The sequence below is a fragment of the Balaenoptera ricei genome, chromosome 17 (genome assembly GCF_028023285.1).
Source record: "Balaenoptera ricei isolate mBalRic1 chromosome 17, mBalRic1.hap2, whole genome shotgun sequence".
Classification (NCBI taxonomy): domain Eukaryota; kingdom Metazoa; phylum Chordata; class Mammalia; order Artiodactyla; family Balaenopteridae; genus Balaenoptera; species Balaenoptera ricei.
Window position 1 is genome coordinate 2448074 of NC_082655.1, and position 18630 is coordinate 2466703.

General features: G+C 62.5%; 1 protein-coding gene across 1 annotated transcript in view; it reads left to right on the forward strand.

The window, feature by feature from the left end:
* Positions 1-16576, forward strand: part of LOC132352095 (maestro heat-like repeat family member 5) — a 66441-nt gene extending 49865 nt beyond the window's left edge. Inside the window, 14 exon segments of the mRNA XM_059902409.1 lie at positions 1192-1285; positions 1335-1375; positions 1378-1493; positions 2767-2938; positions 5658-5673; positions 9016-9153; positions 9560-9674; positions 10351-10494; positions 14062-14238; positions 14822-14977; positions 15583-15705; positions 15836-15938; positions 16151-16225; positions 16479-16576. Coding sequence (XP_059758392.1) covers positions 1192-1285; positions 1335-1375; positions 1378-1493; positions 2767-2938; positions 5658-5673; positions 9016-9153; positions 9560-9674; positions 10351-10494; positions 14062-14238; positions 14822-14977; positions 15583-15705; positions 15836-15938; positions 16151-16225; positions 16479-16576 — 1568 coding nt within the window.
* The last annotated feature ends 2054 nt before the right edge of the window (positions 16577-18630 follow it).

Sequence of the window (18630 nt, forward strand, 5' to 3'; positions counted from 1 at the left end):
CTGACCGCGACGGTGCCCAGCACAGAGGTGCCGACTGAGTGACAGACGCCCACAGGGAGAAGAACAGACGCCTCGGCCCTCTGTGCGCCCTCGCTCCCGGGGACCACCTCACCTAAGCCCCTCGAGGCAGCTTTGCCCTCGAGAGGTGAAGTGACTTGGCCAAGGTCACCCAGCCAGCGCGGGGCGGAGCAGGGATTTGAGTCCAGGCCCTTCTCACTCCAAAGGCCCCACTCCTTCTAGGTGGGTGGTGACCTCACTCTGGAATCTCCCAGAGTCCTCTGAGCCCACTCAGCTAGGGTCAGATGGGACTGGGGTGGCCTCCCCAGCGCTCAAGGGCAGCCCCCCTGGGGTCTCTCTGAAAGCTGGGGGTTGCAGCTCATCAAAGCCCCCAACTATGCCCTCCCCGCCCACACCCCATCATTCCAGGGTCCCTCCTGCCCCTCCAGCCCCTTCCACCCAGCACTCAGGCCCAAAGACACCTAGCACAGAAAACAAGAGGGCCGTCATGGCCACTGACACTGGAGAGCCCGGGTGCCCCCTGCCTCCCCCGGTCTCGCAGGGCCATGCTTCCCCCCCACCAGGCAGTAAGGCCGTGGGACTAGGCAGGCCTGACCTCCTGCGCCATCTCCCGGTTACGAGGCAGGGCCCTGATCAGAGCACATCCTGTCCCCAGTCCTCAGTCTCCTCATGTGCAAAATGGGCACAAGGACACTGAAAAGCTCTGCACACGCCAGTGATGGCCCCTAAGTTGACCCAGGTTGGTGCCAGGGGAGCTGGACCCCAGCAAACCCAGGCTTAGGAGGAAGCAGCCACGGCAGGCTTCCAGGAGGAAGTGACTGTAGGGCGAGCCCTAAAGGCTGAGCGAGAATAGGCCAGGTGAGGAGGCCAGAGGCAGGAGAGGAGGGAAGGCAGGCAGGCACTGGAGGTCAGAGGGCAGGGGTCAGAGGGCAATGGCTTTGGGCACCAGCTGGACTTGTCCTGACAGTACTTGGGAGCCATGGGGGGTGACAGACGGAGTCTGCAGCTGGGGTAAGAGGGGCCTGATAGAGGGGACACCCAGAAACACGGACCGGGGCCGCTGGCCCAACCTCTGCATCCCCCGGGCCACACTGCTGTCCAGGCCCCGCCCCTCGTGCCCCTCCCCCAACCTCAATATGCTCTTATCCACCCCTCACCCACCTGTCCTGCCAGGGTTCAGCTCAGGACCCAGCCTGGCCTCCCCCCGGCCCCCACTCCAGGCCCCTGAGGCCCTGGGCATGGCGGCCCGCTGCTGGGACCCAGCCTGGTCAGGCCAGAGTTTCAGTGCTGCCCTCACGGCCACCCTTTGCCCGCAGCCATGCCTTCCGGCTGTGGAAGGCCCTGGGGGCCGAGCAGCCGTGAGCTGCCTGGTGCTGGCCGAGCTGCTGGCCTGGGCGCTAGAGCAGCCCCTACCCACCAGGACCAGTGATGGCAGCTCCCGGACCACGGAGAAGGCCTACCTGCGCTCCATGGCCGTGAGTCTCTGCCAACACCCCCAGACGCTGTCCCCAGATGCCTTCTTGTGTGCGTTCAGCCAGACATGGGTGTGGGGTGCCCACCGTGTGCCTGGCCCCGTGGGACGGGGAGCCCCATATCCAGGTTTCAGAAGAAACCCACCCTGCCCAGCCTGGCCTGGCAGAGGGGGCCTCTGAGGTTGCCCAGCCGGGGACTGACCACACAGGCCCTGGGTCCAGGCCCAGCTCCCCACTTCCTGGTCGAGGGCTCTGGACCACGCCAGCCAGGTTCAGGCACGAGGAAGGGCGTGGAGGGATTCGTGAACCCCTGCCCCCATACTTGGGTTCTGGAGATTGTCCATTCTGGAGGAATCTTAGAGGCTGCCTCTGGTAGCTCCCAACCTCCTGTAGGAACCCCCCCTACCGCCCACCCCCCAGCTTTCTGCACAAGCCCAGGCCCTGCTTGCACAGCCCCAGGAGCAGGGGCTCACTTGCTAACTCGCCACACCTGCCCCTGGGCTGCACTCTGATGGGGCAGCAGCTGCGCCCCAATCCTGTTTTATTCCAGGCTAAGAACCCACCTCCACCCCAAAAGGCCCCTGAGCACCGAGCATGCAGCCGCCCCTCCCCGCTCAGAGAGCCCTGGACAAGCAGCCGCCCCCAGCAGAGGGTTGTGACAGCTGAACCCACGGCGGCAGGAAACCCCACCCTGTCTCTGGGCCTGGCCGTCCGTCAGCCCTGCTCCTTGATGCCCCCCGTCCCCGGGCCCCCTTCCCTGGGTCCCCCCGCGCCCCAAGCCCCTGCCCTCCCCTTGTCGTTGCTCCGCAGTGCTGGCCCCTGACCCTGAGAACGTTCTGGACCAAATGCCCCTCTGGGCACGGGAGACCCCGGGGCTGCTATCTGGTAGCTCTGCCTTCTGGGCCACGTGTCCCCTCGACATTCACTCATGGGTACCTGTTGTGTGCCAGGCTCTGTGCTGGGGATACTGTGAGGAGCAAAGCCCACGGGGCTGAGGAGCCCGACACGAGGCAGCGGCAGCGCAGAGGGCAGAGTGGACAGGGCTTGTGGGATGGAGGACCCAGGCCTGCAGGGAGAGCAGCGGGAGAGGGGAGGCATGGAGGGTCCAGAGAGAGAGCCGGGCCCTGAGGGAAGGACGTCCCGGGCAAGGACTTGGCTGTGGTCCTGGAGGCTGTGGGCAGGCACAGGGAGGCGAGTTTGGACGTGGGTTTTGTCGGAAGGTTGATCCACAGGCCTGGACCCCAGACCCCTTGAGTGTCCCCTGCTGCCCCGACAGACCATGAACACGCTGCATGAGCTGCAGTTCGCCCGAGAGTTCAAGAAGGCCGTGCAGGAGGCCTACCCCAAGCTCTTCCTGGCCCTCCTCACCCAGGTGCACTACATCTTGGAGCTGAACCTGCCCAAGGAGCCCCAGCCCGGCCAGGAGGTCCAGGAGGCAGCCGTGCCCAGCGCCCGGAGGTAAGGCCCAGACCCCTGGGCAGAGACGGTGTACCGGCTTCCCAGGGCTGAGTGACAGAGCTCCACACCGGGCACCTTAGAGCAGCAGGCGTTTATTCTCGCGCAGCGCCGGAGCCTGGGGGTCTGAAGTCCAGGGTTGGCAGGGCCGTGCTCCTCTGAAACCTGCGGGGGAGGGTCCTTCCCGCCTCCTTGGTGTTCCTTGGCTTGTAGACGCATCACTCCCATTTCTGCCTCCGTCGTCACTGTGTTTCTGTGTCTAAATTTCCCTCTTTTTTTTTTTTTTTTTTTAAGAGGGAGCAGTGTGTTGTACACAACAAGCACTCTTTGTTTTTTTTTTTGGCTGCGTTGGGTCTTCGTTGCTGCGCGCGGGCTTTCTCTAGTTGTGGCGAGCGGGGGCTACTCTTCGGTGCGGTGCGCGGGCTTCTCATTGCGATGGCTTCTCTTGTTGCAGAACATGGGCTCTAGGTGCGCGGGCTTCAGTAGTTGTGGCTCACGGGCTTAGCTGCTCCGCAGCATGTGGGATCTTCCTGGACCAGGGCTCGAACCCATGTCCACTGCATTGGCAGGTGGATTATTAACCACTGCGCCACCAGGGAAGTCCTTCCCTCTTCTTATAAGGACACCAGTCATGATGAATTAGGGCCACCCTAATGACCTTGTCTTAACTTGATTCCATCTGTAAAGACCTAACTTCCAAATGAGGTCACATTCTCAGGTACCCGGGGTTAGGACTTTGACAGCTTCTGGGGACACAGTTGAATCCCCAACAGACATGATTCCAAACACCAGCTGTGGCCAGCGCAGCAGTCAGCGCGGAGGATGGGCATGCGTCACGCTTCCTTGTGACCGCAGGTGCCTGGCAGCAGAGACACCCCATGACAGCTGACACACGGGGACTCCAGGTGCCCACACGGGACACCACATCTTACCCAAGTGTGGTCCTTGCAGGGATTCTGCGAGACAAATGTTGTCTTCCCCCTTTGACGGACGAGGAAACTGAGGCTCAGAGAGGGTCAGAGGCTTCCTCTGAGCCACACAGAATGTCCGTGCATTGCTGAGCTAGAGCCCATAGAACGGCAGGGGTGCCTGCCCAGCCACCACTCGGCCCCTGCAGGCAGACGCCCTCCGGGTTCCCTTGCACAGGGCGCCGGACCCTGGCACGTTTTCGCTCTGATGCGGTGGACAGCTGTCAGCCTCCCCCCATCCCACTCCTGACCATTGTGGACAGGACCCACGTGGGAGGGTCCGCGCCCCGCCGGCTGCACTCGGGCCGTGGCCCGGGCTGGCAGGCTTGCCTTCCCTCTGCACTGGGGCATATCTTGAGAAATCCATTAAGCTGAGTCTTTAAAAGCCTCAGGGCGACCTCTTTTCATTTGTTAGTATTATGATGAGCTTCACACAAACTGTCAGTTTTAACAGCTCTCCCCAAGACACTCACTGAAAAAAACTGTCACTTCTCTCATATTGCTTCTGAATTCGAATGTGCACCAAGTTCCTTTTTTATTCAAATCAACCATGCAAAATGCATGAATCTTCCCTAATAAGATGTTAAAACATTCTCCTCCCGGAAGCAGGAGGGTTAGGAGAGAGCTGTGATGAGCTGCCTGGCCCATCAGCTTCCCTCTCCCTCCCCATGAGGTCCAGCCTCCCCTGCTCCCATGACCACCCCCCACTGCCCTCCACCCCTCAGTCAGATCAGGCCTCGCCTGTGCTCAGAACCCTCCTGCTTCCTCCCCCTTTAGCTCTGAGAAGGGCCCAGCCCTTCCGGAGGCCCACCGGTCCTTCCTCATCTGGGTGCCCGTCTCCTCCAGGACCTCAGCTCCCGCCACACGCCCCCACCACCCAGGCACACCCTCTGCTCCAGCCTCAGCATCTTCCTGCCGTTTCTCAAACCCAGCACACTCCTGCCTCAGGGCCTTTGCAGCTGCTGCGCCCTCTTCCCGGGATGCTCTTCCCCCAGTAGCCTCACCTCCTGTGGTCTCCCAACCATCTTCTCCAAAATAGCAGCCCTCCTCCCTCCCTGCTGTGTTCCCCCCCAGCCCATCTCCAGCTACAGCTGTCATCTGTGCCCCGTATAATGGGGGCTCCGGGGAGCAGGGACATATGTCTGTCTCACACAGGGCTCCCGCAGAGAGCAGGATGGCTGTCACCTCTCTGGGAGCACCAGGGGCCCTTCTGCTCAGGCTCAGCTGTGTCAAGATGCTCCAGCAGCCTCAGCCCTCCCCCCACCCACCTCGCAGGTCCTGGCTTTTCTCTGGGCAGGTCCTCCCGGAAGAGAAGGGCGGGGCCCCAGCAACCACAGGACAGACTCCCACCCTGGGCATGTCCATTGGCTCTAATTGGCCCAGCTTAGCTCACAGGCCCACCCCTGAACCAGCTGCCTTGGCTACAGGGGCATGCGGGGCTCTGACTGACCAGGTCTGTCTCCCACACCTTCCCCGGAGCTGGGATGGGACCTGGGCCCCTTCCCCAGAGGACAACTGTGATTCTGATGCCACCCCAAGGGGCCCGAGAGCACAGCAGGCCAATCGGCAGTGATGTCTGCCAGCCATCAAGGACAGTGAGGAGGTCAGCAGCCGCTCCCGGGCCTCAGAGGGCAGCACCATCCAGGCGCATCACTGTGGTCCCAGGTCTGACACTAGGTGGATGTGGTGGTACCGTCAAGGGGGACGGGGGCCGAAGAGGGATCTGGGCACTCACTACCGAGAGGCCCACTGTCTTGTGGGTGTCCCTGGCAGCTTGGGGGTGGCACGGAACACCGTGGCAGCCACGCAAGGCTCAAGGCAGAGTCAGACAAGTCCTGGGCCTCTGAGGTTCCTGACGTCCTGCTAAGCTGTGCCGGCCCCTGGAACCAACAAGTGAGGGTTTGGCAGGGCTTCCTGCCAGGGAAGGAGCAAGCGTGGATGGCCCTGCCTGTGGGACTCTCCCTTTCCTTTGCATCTCTGATGAACAAAACCCCTTTCTTTTAGAGACATTTCCTGCTTTGGTTGGTCCTCAGCCAGGTCCTCCTCAAGGCAATGTCCACCCTACCCCACAAAGGACTTCTCATTCCTCTTGTTTCATCCATTGTGGGCTGAATCTCTTTAACTCTAATGGGACATCTCATTTCTCTTCATTTCAAAGACACTCCCTTCATCCACTTATAGGTATAATCCAACATATTTTCCTTCTTGCCCTGGCTGCCAGGAAGCTCACATATAAAATTAATGTTCAGTCATCTCTCACTGTGGCACAGGGGTGCTTCCTTTTGTTTCTCACTTCCTGATTAGTCCTCTTTTCAACTTAAAGCTTTAAGTTTAATTTAAAGCTCTTTTATTTAAAACACTGTTCGTGGTCCTGGGTTTTGGCAGTCGACAAGGAACAAATAAGCAGTTAATAATGATATGCTGTTTGGGGCCTGGATCTGAGATCTAAGATCTCCTCCTAACCCCACTGTGAGCACTCTGAGCTGGCCTCTCCATCTCACAGTCTTGGTTTCTTCTTCTGTGCGATGGGGTTGGCCCCTCCCCAGGTGTTGTGCGGGTCAGGCACCGTAGAGGACTGGGTAGCCTCTATGCTAGAGTGACCCTGTGCAAGTGACCAACACTCGGGGCCTCAGTTAAGGGTTAGATCATGACCCCAGCCCAAACGTCTTCTGTTCAATTTGCCCAGTTGGGGTGCCGTGGTCTCAGGCCCAAGGACCTCCTGATTCCTCGGACCCATGGGGGTTGTGACTTCCCAGGGGTTGAGCAGGGATTCCTGAGCAGGAAGGGACAGACGGGAAGGTTGGTGCTCTGCCCCAGTCTGGAGTCCCCACGGCCCTGCTCGGACCTGCCTCCTTCCCTGGCCCCTGGCCTCAGCCTCGGCCCCCCTTCCACTCCGCGCTCCCCACAGCTCTTGGTCGAAAAGAGGAGAGAAAGGACTAACGGATTATTTATTATTTGGTCGATACTTGCTAAGTGTACTGTGTGTCCTGCTCTTGTTATTTAATGAATACGGATGGCGCTTGCTGTGTCACAGGCCACACTCAGTGACCAGAGAGGCATGCCTGCACTCAGGAGCTCAGCCCCGTGGAAATGCAGATGGGGTCAAGTGACAGCCCGGTGATGCATGACACACCCTGGAGAGTGCCCTGAAGGAGAGGCACAGCCTCTGCAAAGGATGACCTTGGGGGGCGCCCCCTGCATGTGGTTCCCTGAGGACCCGGCCTCTGAGCACAGACCTGAATGATGGTTAGAGCTCACTGGGTGGGGAAAGGAGGGCAGAGAGCCTTCCAGGCGGGGGGACCCCAAAGACGAAGGGGCAGGAAGGAGGTGACCGCACGGCTCAGCCCCAGAGCAGCGGGGAGCCACAGGGGGCTCCGTGCCACGGAAATGACAGTATCCGGTCGGCACTGGGGCGACATACAAAGATGAGGAGACAGAGCCGCCTCCTGCAGCTCACGTCAGTGGGGGGACACCAGGTGGAAAGGAAAGGAGGGCGCTCCATTCCCTCATCCCCCCGGGACAACAGCGGTCCGTGTCCCGTGGCACTGACGCATAGGAAGCCCTAGCTCCGTGTGAACCCCGCAGGCTCCCCGCACCTCTGCATCCTGCCCTCCAGCCCCCCCTCATCTCCAAAGTCGCTCTCCCCCAGGCATCCCTGGGGTGAGGCTGAAGGAGGGCACGACGTCACCCCAGGAGGAAGGGAGGGGGGTCCTGCATGGCCGGGCTCGGACCCGAGGGCCTCCGTCTTCTGTCGGTCAAGGAGCGGCATGGATTTCAGGCAACATGGGTCCCTGTGCATTGCCGGGGGTCCTGGGCTGGGGGTGGTCTTAGGTTTTAGGGCCCCACAAGTGATGCTGTTCACCCCGAGAGTCAGCAAGGGAGTCCCCAGAATGCCCAAATCAGCCAAACGCCATCTTTCCAGAAGCCCTGGTGTGGTGCAGGGACACAGCGACCGTGAGAAGCGATGCCCAACGTGCCCCAGGACCAGAAGCTTCTGAGACCCATCACAGAGCAGACAAAATGCCACTGTGCCCAGAGTCGCCTTCTCCTGAAAACGGCGTCACTCTGGCTGAGACCAGTGACCTGGAAAACACAGCCTCTTTTTAGTGGCACGGCTTGGGGGCAAGATGACAGGCCAGCTGACATTTGAGTCGGCCCCACCGGGGACTTTCACGGAGTGGCATTTCATCCCTTCACATTTGGTTTTGCAAATCTGATCAGAGTTGTGCCTGGTCCAAGCTGACAGCCTCGCTCTGGGGGCGCTCACACGTCCAGGTGACGCCAGCAGGCGCGGGGTGGCTGGGCAGGGAGACGGGCCACCGAGCTATTCCCAGGCCCTCCACCCGTGCGCTGCCTGCAGGGCCCGGGGCAGCCCAGAGCCCGTGGCTCGACACCACTGTGCAGGTCTGGAGCCCGCGGCCTGGCCGCGCTTTGCTTCTGCGGCCCCTGGCCAGGCTGTGTGACCCGGACGGGGCTCGGGCAGCGCGGTCCCTGACCCGCACCCCGTCCCGCCATGCTCCGGGGCCGGCTCTCTTTCTTGAGTCCACGCGAGCACGTGGTGGGTGGACCTCGTTCCCCCGCGTCCTCAGGAGCTGTAGATGGACCCTCCTCTGGGCCCCCATGACACACACCCCCGCTGTCCTCCTCCAGTGCCGGGGTCCCTCTGCATTCTCAGCCCCACGTTTAAACGGCACTGCCCATCGAGGCTCCGCTGGGACCCCCTCCACCCTGCAACTGGGGAAACCACCTGTCCCCGGTGTCTCCTAGCTCTCTCTCTCCAGCCCAGTCCCCGCAGCCCCAGCCCTGGAAAACCAGCTGTGGGCACCTCACACTGACCACGTGCCAAACCTGTCTCGAGCTTCCCCCTGGACCCGCCCCTCCCAGGAGGCCCCCTCCAGTCTCCTGCCCCGCAACCGGGCCCGCCCCCATCCTGCGCCCCGACATCTCTGTTGAAGGCGGCCGGGAACAAGCTGCCCCCGGGAGGCCCCAGTGCTGCCGGGCCCTGAGTGCAGGCGGGAACCACAAGGCACCTTTCCACCCGCGGCGGCTGGGCACCCTCCCCAGGGGCGCGGCTGGCCGGGGACCCCTCTGCTCTGCCGCAGCACGTCGCTGGGTGCGCTGAAGGGTCTGCTGCCCGCCGCCGGACACTGGCAGGACTTCGCCCACCTGGAGCTGCAGGGAGCCTGGGACCTCTTCGCCGCCACCCACACCGACCCGCAGGGCGTGGGCCTCCCCGCCAGGTAGGGGCGGGGCTGGGCCAGGGGAAGGGGACTGCCCGGGTCACCCCTGCCCAGAAGGAGGCTGTGGACTGCCGTACCTCCAGGGCCTGCCTGCGAGCACAGCCCCACGGACTCACGCGCACACCCTGGAAGCCTAGGATGCAGGCGTCTTCCCCCCGGCCTGAGGCCTCCTAGGGGACAAGGGCCAAGTCTGCTCCCCTGTCCATCCCATGCTCAGCCCGGGCCTGGCAGCCAGTGGGCGGCCAGTGGGTGCAAAGGGAGCAGGAAACGGTCGAAGAGAGATGTGCCCACCCACACTCAGCAGCACCTCTGACCGCCTGGCCCCTGGGTTGGGTTGTGTGGGGCGGGGGACACGGGGCTGCGTCCGCAAGCCCAAGCCCTGCCCCTGCCCTTCGCCTGCGCCCAGGGCCATGGTGCAGAACCGCTGCAAGCAAGTCAAGGCGCTGATCATCCAGCGGCTACCCCACCTGCGGAGCCAGGAGGAGCGGGGGAGGAAGGCAGCCATCACCATCCTCACGGGGGCCTGGGTGTGGGGAGGGGGGCCCCTCAGAGACAGCCTGAGCCCCCTCGTCCGGCTGCCTCAGCCACCGCCAGAACCACACCAGGACCTCACTTGCCCAACAAACCCCTCACACCCCTCCTTCCCGCCTCCAGCTCCTTGGGGCCCGCGGTCGGGGGCTTCTGGCTGGGTCCGCACCTCCCAGGCCCCCCTCAGCCTGCAGCCTGGGGGACTGTCTTTCCATCCACCCCCCTCCCTGATGACTCAAGGTCCCACCCCTGGGACCGTGAAGCCAAAAGGGCAGTGAAAGAGTAGAAAGAGACCCCAATCAAAGCCTGGTGCTTCTCCCCACCCCACCGCGCTAGAGGAATGTCTGGGCCTCCTTCCACGAGGCTTTGTCCCCAAGTGCCCCACGAGCCAGGCTGTTGATGTATGTTGCTCCCAGCCTCGCTGTGTGACCTCAGACAAGGCCCTTTCCCCCTCTGGGCCTCAGTCTCCCCAGCTATACATTGAAGGATCGAACCAGCTTGGAGGTGGGTTTCAAATACTCATTAACCAAGATACCCGGAGGGAGCAGGTCAGCCACCCTCCCCAAACCGCCTGCCAGGCCCTGGTCCTACAGCCCTGCTCCCAGACACCGACGAGGGCCCCTAGGAGAGGGTGCCAGGACTGACCCGCCTGCCCCTGGGGCCACCCAGTTCCTCTACAGCCCTGCCCTGCTGGAGGTGCTCCCCAAACAGGCCGCCCTGACCATGCTGGCCCGAAGCCTCAGGGACCCCAGCCCCGAGGTCCGCGTGCTGAGCCTGCAGGGCCTGGGAAACATCCTCTTCCACCCAGAGAAGGTACGAGGGTGAGGGGAGCCGTGGCTGGAGCAACCCCCAGAGCGGCCGGGTGTGCGGGGTGCAGACAAGGCCCACTGGGTTGGAATCCCGGCTCTAGGGACACAGAATCACCTCTCTGGGGCTCGGTTTCCTCACCTGCAGAACGGCGCTGGTGATGGCCTCTTGGCAGGGCTGCGGGAGGGGTGCAGTGTCTACTCCCGAAGGACGTTGTCTCCACCACGCCCGGGAATAGGCGGACGCTCCTGCAGACCTCCAGGCACCTAGGAGGAGCCCACCAGTTGGCACCCCAAGGCTGGCCCGCAGACAGGAGCCTCCCCTGAGAATCTTATGGGCGGGTCCCCCCGTCATTGCAGACTCAGCTTCACTCCCTCCCGATTCCACCCATCACCGTGACAACCCACATCCCGTAATGAATGAACAGCTGGAGCATTGCCAAAGAGGCAGAAGGGAAGGCCCGCAATGCTGCCTTTGGGGGATCTGGCCGTTCCGTCTACAGCCCCCCAGCTCATCCACCTACCTACCCACTCATCCATTCATAAACTCAGCCATTCATCCCTCCATCCCTCCATCCATCCATCCACCCACTCATCCATCCACCCATCCTCTTGTTCCTTGGGTCCCTCATTTATGAGTCATTCTTTTATTATTTCTTTCATTCATTGATTTCACTCAATCAGTTATTCACGTTTGCTCTCTCACTCATTCATTCATTCTGTCAGTGGTCAGCCATCCAGACACCTGTCCCCAGGTGTTCTCCCAGACAGGCAATCAGTAGGAAGTGTCCATGTGCTTTCTCTCTACCCCGCACTGAGTGTGGACCTGCAGGAACAGAGAAGACAGAGCAGAGGGGCTACCAGACCAGGACGGCCAGGGCTAGGGAAGGTGGATGGTTCCCAAAGGGGGGTCCAGCCACAGCAGGGCTGGGGGAAACAACACACCCTGAGCCCCCCAGCCAGGGAGACCTGCTTCTGTGGGGACACGTTGAACTGGGCAGGGATGGAGCGGGCCCCAGGGCTGAGGGAGGGGCTGCGGTCGCTGCCCTAGACGCCAGAGAGGCAACCTCTGCTGGGGCCCATGAGAACAAATGGCCCCGCAGGACTGTCCACTTCTGTCTACCGTCAAACACAAATCGCACTAACTGGGTGCCGGTGTGTGCACTGGGAGACCGGAGAGCAGCTACGTGCAAAAGACCCAAGCCGACCGCGCACCCGCGGTAGAAGTGCGTCTCTCTCCCGCCGCTGTGGCTGTCCTGCTCTGCACTCCCCAGGGGGGCAGGGTCCTCGTTTGCTGTGCTCCATTCTGGGTGCTGCCCTCCTCTGCAGGGCCTGGGCGGCCACCACCACGCCCACTGCAGCCAGCAGGCACACCCTGCCCCTTGAGGCACGACCTGCAAGTTGATCACTCACTTCTGCTCCAGTGGTCACACGAGGAGGCCGGGGAAGTCCATCCCTGCCACAGAGGGGTCCTCTTGCCAGGGAACAAGGGGCCAGCTCGGCAGGCGGAAGGAGGGGCCCCTCCACCCATCCCCCTGCTCACCTCGGGGGAGGGGATCCAGACAAGCAGGCTAAAAACTACTTGACAGTCATGGGACGATCGCACTGAAAATCCGGATGCTGTTTTCAGGACTGGCGCCCGGCCATTTTTGTCCTTGTTAGAAATTATATTTTGCTTTTAGAAGATGCTACCAATGTAATGCCTACATATTAATGAAATAATTCAACTGGAAACGCTGCAAGTGTAGCCATCGAAGGAAGGCAGACACGCTCCAGGTAGCGTCCCTCCCACCCACAGCTGACCTGAAACCATTCCCGTCCAGGCCACCTGTGACCTCCCCGCAGTGGACCCGTCAGCACACGTGACTGGGTGACCTTTCCGTCCACTTGGCCCCAGGACCCCTCCCTCACGTCGAAGGTGGTGCCTTGTCATCTTCACTGGTTCTCCCTCCTGTTCTTGGACCCTTTCCCGCCATTCTGCTTGGTCTACACTTGCTCCCTTGGTGGTCTCCTCCAATCTTTATGTACCACCTATTGGCCAAGTGCTCCCAAACCTGTATCCCAAACGCGGACCTGAACTCCAGCCTCGACCCTCAAACTGCTTGGATTCTAGCAGCATCTCAAACCCAACGTGTGCACAGCGGACCCCTCACCCCAAACAGGCTCTTCCTGCAGCCCCCATCTCAGGTGACGGGGGCTCCACCCGTCCAGTTGCTCCAGCCCCAAACAGTAAGGTCGTTCAGCCGATCAACAAACACCCAGGTGTGCTCCTGCCTCAGGGCCTTTGCACTTGCTGCTCCTTCTGCTGGCAAGCTCTTCCAGCACCTCTTTGTAAGAATTTGCTCAGCTCTCACCTTCTCAGTAACAAATGCTCTGATCCTACTTAAAAGTAAAACTTTAGGGACTTCCCTGGTGGTCCATTGGTTAAGAATCTGCCTTTCAATACAGGGGGCACGGCTTCGATCCCTGGTCGGGGATCTAAGATCCCACATGCCGTGCAGCACAGCCAATAAATAAATAAATAAATAAATAAAATAATTTTTAAAAAACCTTCATAACCACCACTTCTGCTGGTACCTCCACCCCAGTCGGTCCCAGCCCTGCCCTGCTGTATCATACCACTCGTCACTGACTGACACACGCCATATTGTAAGTTTAACTTCGGGTCCTTCTCCAGTCCACTGCCAGACCTGGGTCCCAGCACCCTGGCTTCACCCAGTTGGTGCTCAGAAAGTGTTTGTCACTGAAATGAATTTAATACTGTAAAACTAAACACAGCTTAGGAAGCCAATGAAGTTGCCTAAAACTTGCTGAAAAGTTGTAAAATCAGCCTAGTTTGCACAAGTCATTGATAAGGGGCTTGATGGTGGGAAACATCCATTTGCTGACATGTCACTTTCTGACATGTACATCCAGACAGTTCATGAGCACACTGCACACAAGAGGAGCAGAAAGAATTGGCCGAAAGTGAGCTTAGTTTTTTCTTTTAAAGTAATGTAAAAATGGGAAATGGTCATTGCAGCATAGAAGGTCTGGAGCCACCACTGGTGCACCCACCTCCCCATGATGTGATTCGCCAGCGACCTCAGTGTGTGCCCACCTGACCAAATTTGTCTCCTCCAGCCCCCCAGGCCCTCTCTGACCCATGGGGAGGCCAGGAATGGGGGTAAAGGCAGGGTGGGGCAGAGGAAGGGAAGGGTGGTCTCCAGGACTTGGTGGGGGCCCTCTGGCCAGCATGGGGACAGACAGGAAGGTCCTGGGAGCCAACTAGCACGGGGCTAATGCTCCCCTCACCCCAGGGAGACCCCCAGTGGCTCAGGGAGGAGAAGCCTGTCTGAAGACTGTCCACAGCTCCGAGTGGACAGACCAGGGCTCGGAGCTCATTTCCCTCATGGGCAGAGCCAGGGCGGGATCCAGCAGGGTGTGGGGGACAGTGCAGGTGCCCAGGCCTGGATGGGGGTCTGGGAAGGGCAGAGTCTGAGTTGGTTCTGGGTCTACCCGGCAGGGCTGGGGTGCGGGGGGTGCAGAGGCAGGGGTCCCAGGACCCTCGGCCCACCGGCCCCACCTCCCCCAGGGACGCCTGCTCCGTGGACTGCCGCCGCCCTTCCTCGACGGCTTCTTCCACAGCAGCGAGCCGGTGGTGGTGCGCGTCATGGGCCCCGTGTCGGACGTGCTGCACCGCCTGGGCGCACACAGCACAGAGGCCCAGAGCCTTGGCATCGCCATCAACGCCCGCTCCTTCTCCGACGACGTGAGTGCGCCCAGGGAGGGGCGAGCGCCCCCATCTCGTGGCCCTCCTGTGCCTCCCCCGCTCCCTTCCCCGAAGGCGGGGAGGACCCCAGGCCACGGTCCAGCTGGGGCGGGGAGGTGGAGGTCCAGGGCAGCTCCCTGGGTGTGCACCGGCGCAGGTGGACCAGCCGGGAGGCCACCAGGTGGCGCTCGCCCTTCTCCATGGGGCTGAACTAGCGCCGACATCCATTCTCTCCAACCCCACCTGTCCTCACCTTCCTGACCTGTCAGCACGTTTGCAATGGCAGATTTTCCTTCACTGGGAAATTAGAGGGATAAGCCCCGCCCCCCAGCTGCATTCATGACACTCGGGTTGTCAGGATGTGACTGTGAGCATGAGAGAGAAATGATTTCAGGTCCTTGAGGATGGCCTGTGACCCTCCCCAGGAGCCCTGTCTGAGGGGGAAGGCAGAGCCCTGTCCCTGAGAGCCCTGAGCCCAGGTGAAAGGGTCCCACTGAGGGGACTGAGCCCCATCCCCACCACGGAGTGGAGGGTCAGGACCCCCAGGCAGGATTGGCTCTGGCCCTGAGCCTCTGCCTTGCAGGAGCGGGATGGAATCCGGGCAGCGGCCATGGCACTGTCCGGGGAGCCGGTGGCGTCAATGACAGGCAGAAAGCAAAGCGGCCTGAGAACCCAGGTGCACCAGAGCATGGAGGCCCTGCTCCTGCCCCTGAAGGACAGCTGCCGGGCCGTCGTCACGGTCAGTGCCTCCCGATGGGCCTTCGCCTTGGCGGGCGGCGCTGGGGACCCACGGGTGGCAGGGGGCTGGGGGTCTGCAGATGGCAGGGGGTGCTCCCTGGGGCAGCAGGTTTGGCCCCCTCCTTGGTTTCCCTGCCCCTCCCCATGTGCACACACGTGCACTCACACACGTGCACTCACACACACGTGCAAACACGTGGCCGTGCCGTCTGTGGGCAGGACACTGTCTGCCCTGCTCACTGCTGTGTCCCCAGCGCCTGGCCTGTAGTCGGGGCTCAGGTTGCTCGTTGAACTTGCTGAGATATGGGCTGAGCCCTACTGTGTGCCAGCCCGTGCCCCACGCCAGGCCATTAAGACGCAGCTCAGCCTTCCTGGAGCTCCCAGCGGCCAGGGAGATGGATAGTAAGCGGCCAGCTTCCCAGCCGATGGGGGCCGAGTACTGCCTTTGGTCGAGCGGGGCCTGGTGCCGCGGCCAGGGCGGTGGGTGGGCTGAGCGCTGCCTCACAGGCAGCGGGAAGGGGCCGAGGAGCCCAGGAGGGGCCGCGCCCGCGCTGCGGCTTCCTCAGACCCCACCCCAGCCCAGGCCCTCCCCTGCGGTCCCCACAGCAGGCCAAGCTCGCCTTCCACCGCGGCTCAGTGCTGCTCCGATGGCGGCGGCGGCGCACCCTCTCCTGCACGCCGGCCTGGGAGGCGAGCCTCAGCGCCCGCCACGTCCTCCGGAGCCGCCTGGTTAGGGGCCGCAGCGGGGGGCGGGAGGGGAGGGGGGCCGGGAGCCGGGTTCCCCGGGGCTGGGGCTCCGGTCCGTGCTCTGTGCGGGTCCAGCCCTCTGGCCCCAGCGAGTGACAGGCGTGCTCCCCAGATGAGCCACAGCCAGGAGGGTCTCAGCATCCACTTGGCACAGGCCCCCAGCTACCTGCACAGCCGCCGTCGTCACATCAAGACCTGGGCAGCGCTCTTCATGGGTGAGCGGGGGCCGGGCTCGGGGACCCCCGGGCCTGCCCTGCCTGAGCACCCTGAGCCTCACCCGCCCAGCGCCTGCCACGCCACTGCAGCTGGAGCTTGAGGGCCACTGGCAAGAGGAAAGGTGGCGGGGTGGGTGGGGGGGGGCCTCGGAGGGTCGGGAGCAGGTCCGAGCCCCCGTCCACCGGCCAGCGTGCTCCTCGTTGTCACGCAGGTTATACCACCTGCCACCACCCCCGGGCCGTGTCCCAGATGGTCAAGGACATGGACACGAAGCTGCTGTTCTGCAGTAAGTGGCCCCAGCCCGTCCACACCCGCACCCGTGTCGCAGGGAGGGTGGACCCCCAAACACGTGGGGCTGAGAGGGGGTGGGAGTGGGAAAGGGGAGCACCCAGGCCTGGAAGGCCCAGGAGGTGCGGTCTGGGTGCCAACCTGCCCCCCCCGCACCCCAGGTGGGAATGAGGGCGCTGCCCTGTCATGGCGGGGCTGTGGGCAGACGGGACCGCAGGGGGCACCTCTGACTTGTCCCTCCTCTCCTGGAGCTTTTGAGGATCTTAAGAATGACCCAGAGCCCGGCATCCAAGAACTTGCCACCAGGCAGTCCTCCTTCCTTCAGCAGATGGCAGCCAGACCGCGGTGACCTCCAGCCGTCCTCCCTCACCTTCCTCCTCACCCACCCCCAGCCCCGTGCCCACCGTGTCAGGCAGCCCTGCCCTGTCCACACAGAGCTTGGTTGCATGACATTTTTCCATTTGAAAGAAAGATCTAGATTCAACAAAGATGCGTCACACCTGTACGCTCCCCGCCCACCATTCCGTGGGTCCCCAGGGGAACCAGGCAAGCCCCAGGAGACACTGGCAGGCCTGCGGGAGGGCAGAGAGACCGTGTCCCCCAGAGACAAACTGGGAAGTCTGTGCAGCGCCCTGCAAATGACAGCCCCTCCCGTCATGGAGATCAGGTGGGCTCCCCTTGGCCAGAGCCCAAGCCATGGCCTGCCAGTGTCCTGGGCGCTGGGAGGGCACTCCCAGGGCAGCCTTGGCCCTCGGGGCTCACGGCTGAGTGGAGCCATTCACCAAGGCACTCCGACAGCATTCAGTTTGTCTCCAGCTTAGAGCTCCATAGTCACGGGGGTGCTGACAGTGGGCAAGAGGCCCCTTGGCTGGTCTCCCTCAGCCCAGGGGACTCAATGTCTCCCTCCACCCCCATCTCTAGCCTCCTGAGTCCAGTCAGGGCTGGCAACCAGGGTTGGCAGTGGAACCAGGCTGGCCCAGAGTCAGACCTTCCTGGTGGGCCTGGCCCATCCTGGATGAGCTGTGTGGCCTGAGGCGAGGGTCTCAGCTCTGAGCCTCAGCTGTCCCATCTGTAAAATGGGTAGTAAGACCTTCCTCCAAGACCCCTTGGAGGGCTGAGTCTAGAAGGGGTCCCCTGACTCCCAGGGAGCCCCTGGAGACCCACCTGACCTTCAGGAGGTCCTTCCCCTCCCTGCCTTGGTTTTTCCACTTGTGCAATGGGCAGGTGGGCCCTTTCCCTGCCTGTGAGACCCTCCCTTGCCTGAGTCCTCCCTAGGGCCTCCCCCCAGGTGTCTCTCTCGGGACCCCAGCCGGCCACCCTCCAACAGGAGGTCCAGCCCAGCCCAGCCTGCCCCCCGCCTCCCCCCCCCCACCCCGCCCCGTGCCCTCCCTGACCCTCCCCACTCCGCCCAGGCAGAGATTCCACCCGGAGCGCCTTGCCCACATCCCCAGCCTCGGCACCTCCACAAGCCCCATCCCTCGAGGGCCTGCCAAACAAGGCTCCCTGCCCCTCGTCAGCCCCTCCTGAGGCCAGGCACCCCCCCCTACCCGGCTCACCACGCCCCTTAGACTGTGAGCCCCTTGGGGCAGGGATGGGGCTGCACAGGGCTGGCACCCAGGAGACCCCAAAACTTGGATGGTGGGTTGAAAAAATACAGCAACTTCATGGACACGCCCCAGATTCACTTGTGTTCTTGGGTGTGTTTGGGGAAAGGAGGAAATAACTCTCGGTAGGGCTGGCGGCCCCCCTCCACCCGGGAGCCCCGTCTCCCCGTCTGTGCATCTCTGAACAGGGCACCTGAGGAGGAGCTCTGGGTGGGTTTGCCTTTTCACGACTCTCCATCTTGTCCATGGACCTCCGTGGGTACCCCCTCATCTCTCCTCCGCTGCAACCCCCTGCCTGAGGGGGAGGGGTGCACTCCTTCAGGACCAAGAGGCCTGAGGGGGAGGATCCCCTCAGCCCAGCTGGTGGGTGGGAGTGCCATCTCTCCTGAAACGGGGGCGGGGGGGGGGGGTCTTCCTGGTTTCACCCAGCACTTGCCCCCTGGCCACCTCCGGGCAGTGGGCAGGCAGGCCTCCTGCACATCCCTCCACCCGGCCCCAGTTCACCCTCCCTCTGGGAAGTCTGGTTTAGTAAAAGCTTAGAGCTGGGTTGGCCTGGCCCCAACAGGTTCCTGGAGCCGACGGTGACTGGGCAAGCCCCCAGGGGAACCGAGACAGGAGAAGTCTCGAGTGGAGAGAGCCCGGTCCTTGCCAGCAGGGCGGGGGGCTCTAGACCCGGGCTCACGGGAGGTGCCCCATGAACCGTACCAGCGGCAACAGTTCACTGCCAGGCCGGCCACAGCAGACCAGGGGCAGGGAGACAGGGCCTGTGAGCTGGTGGGTGGGCCACCATCCCACCTGG